This window comes from Olea europaea, unplaced genomic scaffold (genome assembly GCF_002742605.1).
Source record: "Olea europaea var. sylvestris unplaced genomic scaffold, O_europaea_v1 scaffold4946, whole genome shotgun sequence".
In the NCBI taxonomy this organism is placed as follows: domain Eukaryota; kingdom Viridiplantae; phylum Streptophyta; class Magnoliopsida; order Lamiales; family Oleaceae; genus Olea; species Olea europaea.
The window spans coordinates 35,110-37,020 of NW_019263260.1; the positions used below are offsets into that span (position 1 = coordinate 35,110).

A 1,911-nucleotide genomic window follows, 5' to 3' on the forward strand; every position below is an offset into this window, starting at 1 on the left:
TGAATTCTTTCTTGTCATTCCGTTTGCATCGTCTCTATATTCTACTGAAAAGATCCAATTCTCAAATCCTTTGCTATTATTCGGGGCAGTTAATTTTTTGGTCTACTCGCCCTACTGGGACCACATAATTTTTATGACTAGATTCTAAATCTTAGGGAACTCAATAGTAATGAAATTCTCCAAGCTAAGACTTTTTGAATTTCTCAGTATTAATATGAGTGAAGTTAACATTAGATAATCAAATGACAGCATGATATTTGCCCATGTCTAGAAAATATCGAAACAATTTTTAAATTCACCATAAAACTACAAATCTTCCTCCAAATGGAGTTGATGCAGGTCTTTGTTATTTGTAACAATAGTTGCAATACGAGCTATGGAGTTGATGTGATATAATCATGCATAATTACATGAATTGTCATGCTTTTATCTTTTAGAAGTGCACATATTACATTTAAGTGTTGGTTTTGCCTTATTCATTGGATGATTTTTTCTTTCCTTTTTCTCTGAAGAGTTTGATTTCCTGACTTGAGAATTTTCTCTTCTCACACTTGCATGTATTATGACTTATTGGCAACTTATATTATGCAGATCGTTGGGATATTGTTGAATGATAATTCTCCTGGAGTAGTTGGAGCTGCTGCTGCTTCATTTGCTTCTGTTTGTCCCAATAATCTATCTTTGATTGGAAGAAATTACAGAAAGTTGTGCGAGATTCTTCCAGATGTGGAAGAATGGGGTCAGATTGTTTTGGTTGGGATCCTTTTACGATATGTAGTTGCAAAGCATGGGCTTGTTGAGGGATCCATAATGTTATATTCGTGTTCTCTTGTGAAGTATAATTCAGAAAGGGAGGATATGAAACCTCCTCTTGTGATGACAGAAAACCCTGATGACGTCGGTGGTGAGATATGTTCTGAGATAGCAGATGTAGTCTCTAGGAGTTACCTTGAAGGGCCAGAGAAGTACTTATCTCGGTTAAGTTGCATGGATAAGAATACTTCTATGGATATTTCTCATTCTACCTCTTCCAAAAGCAATGATGATGTGAAGATTTTGTTGCAGTGTACATCACCATTATTATGGAGTCATAATAGTGCAGTAGTACTGGCTGCTGCTGGGGTTCACTGGATCATGGCACCAAAGGAGGACGTTAAAAAGATTGTGAAGCCATTGTTGTTTCTACTTAGATCATCTAATGCTTCAAAATATGTGGTACTTCGCTCTTTCTTTGAAATTTTAGTTAAAGGCGAACTTAGAATAAGTGATCAAATTCCAATGCTAATTGCTTTACTACATACTTCCTGTTTCATGTATTGTTAGTCGGAGTTAGATTTTGTTTTTTAAAAATCTATGGAATTTCACTGTAGAATGTGCGAGTTCAGGTTATATAAACATAAAGGTTGCTATAATAATAATTCTCTTCTTACAAGCAGAAAGGATAATCTCCCATATGGATAAATTTCCTTTTTCTTCTGGTGACTACACCCTTTTCAACAGACATGCTGGGCTATATGAGCTGCCATCTTATTACAACTCTCTTGATTTATTTCTTCTAATTGGTAGATTATTCTTTTGTTAAAGCATCTCATGCTACCATGAATTGCTTAAAAAAATGGCCATATAAGCAAAAGTAGACAATATCTGAAGAAATTCATCTCCAATGCAATCTGATATGACTTTATTAGTCTAGCTGACGTGGCAAAGGATAAATAGGCATCGACATTGTCAAGAAGTCTATCTAGAGGTAGAGGCTCTGTTAGACATTGTCAAGAAATGCAGTCGTTCCTGACACATGTTATGTGTTAACAGATAATATTTCTTTCTTAGGATATCAGCTAATCACCGTCTTCCAATTGTTGTTCGTATGCATCATGGCATCAGAGCTAGCACCAGTAGATAACGTTGTCT

General features: G+C 35.5%; 1 protein-coding gene across 1 annotated transcript in view; it reads left to right on the forward strand.

Annotated features, from left to right (window-relative positions):
* Window positions 1–540: 540 nt before the first annotated feature.
* Window positions 541–1,911, forward strand: part of LOC111388453 (AP3-complex subunit beta-A) — a 3,770-nt gene continuing 2,399 nt past the window's right edge. Inside the window, exon 1 of the mRNA XM_023013158.1 lies at window positions 541–1,322. Coding sequence (XP_022868926.1) covers window positions 556–1,322 — 767 coding nt within the window. The 5' untranslated portion in view covers window positions 541–555. The remainder of the gene's footprint in view (window positions 1,323–1,911) is intronic.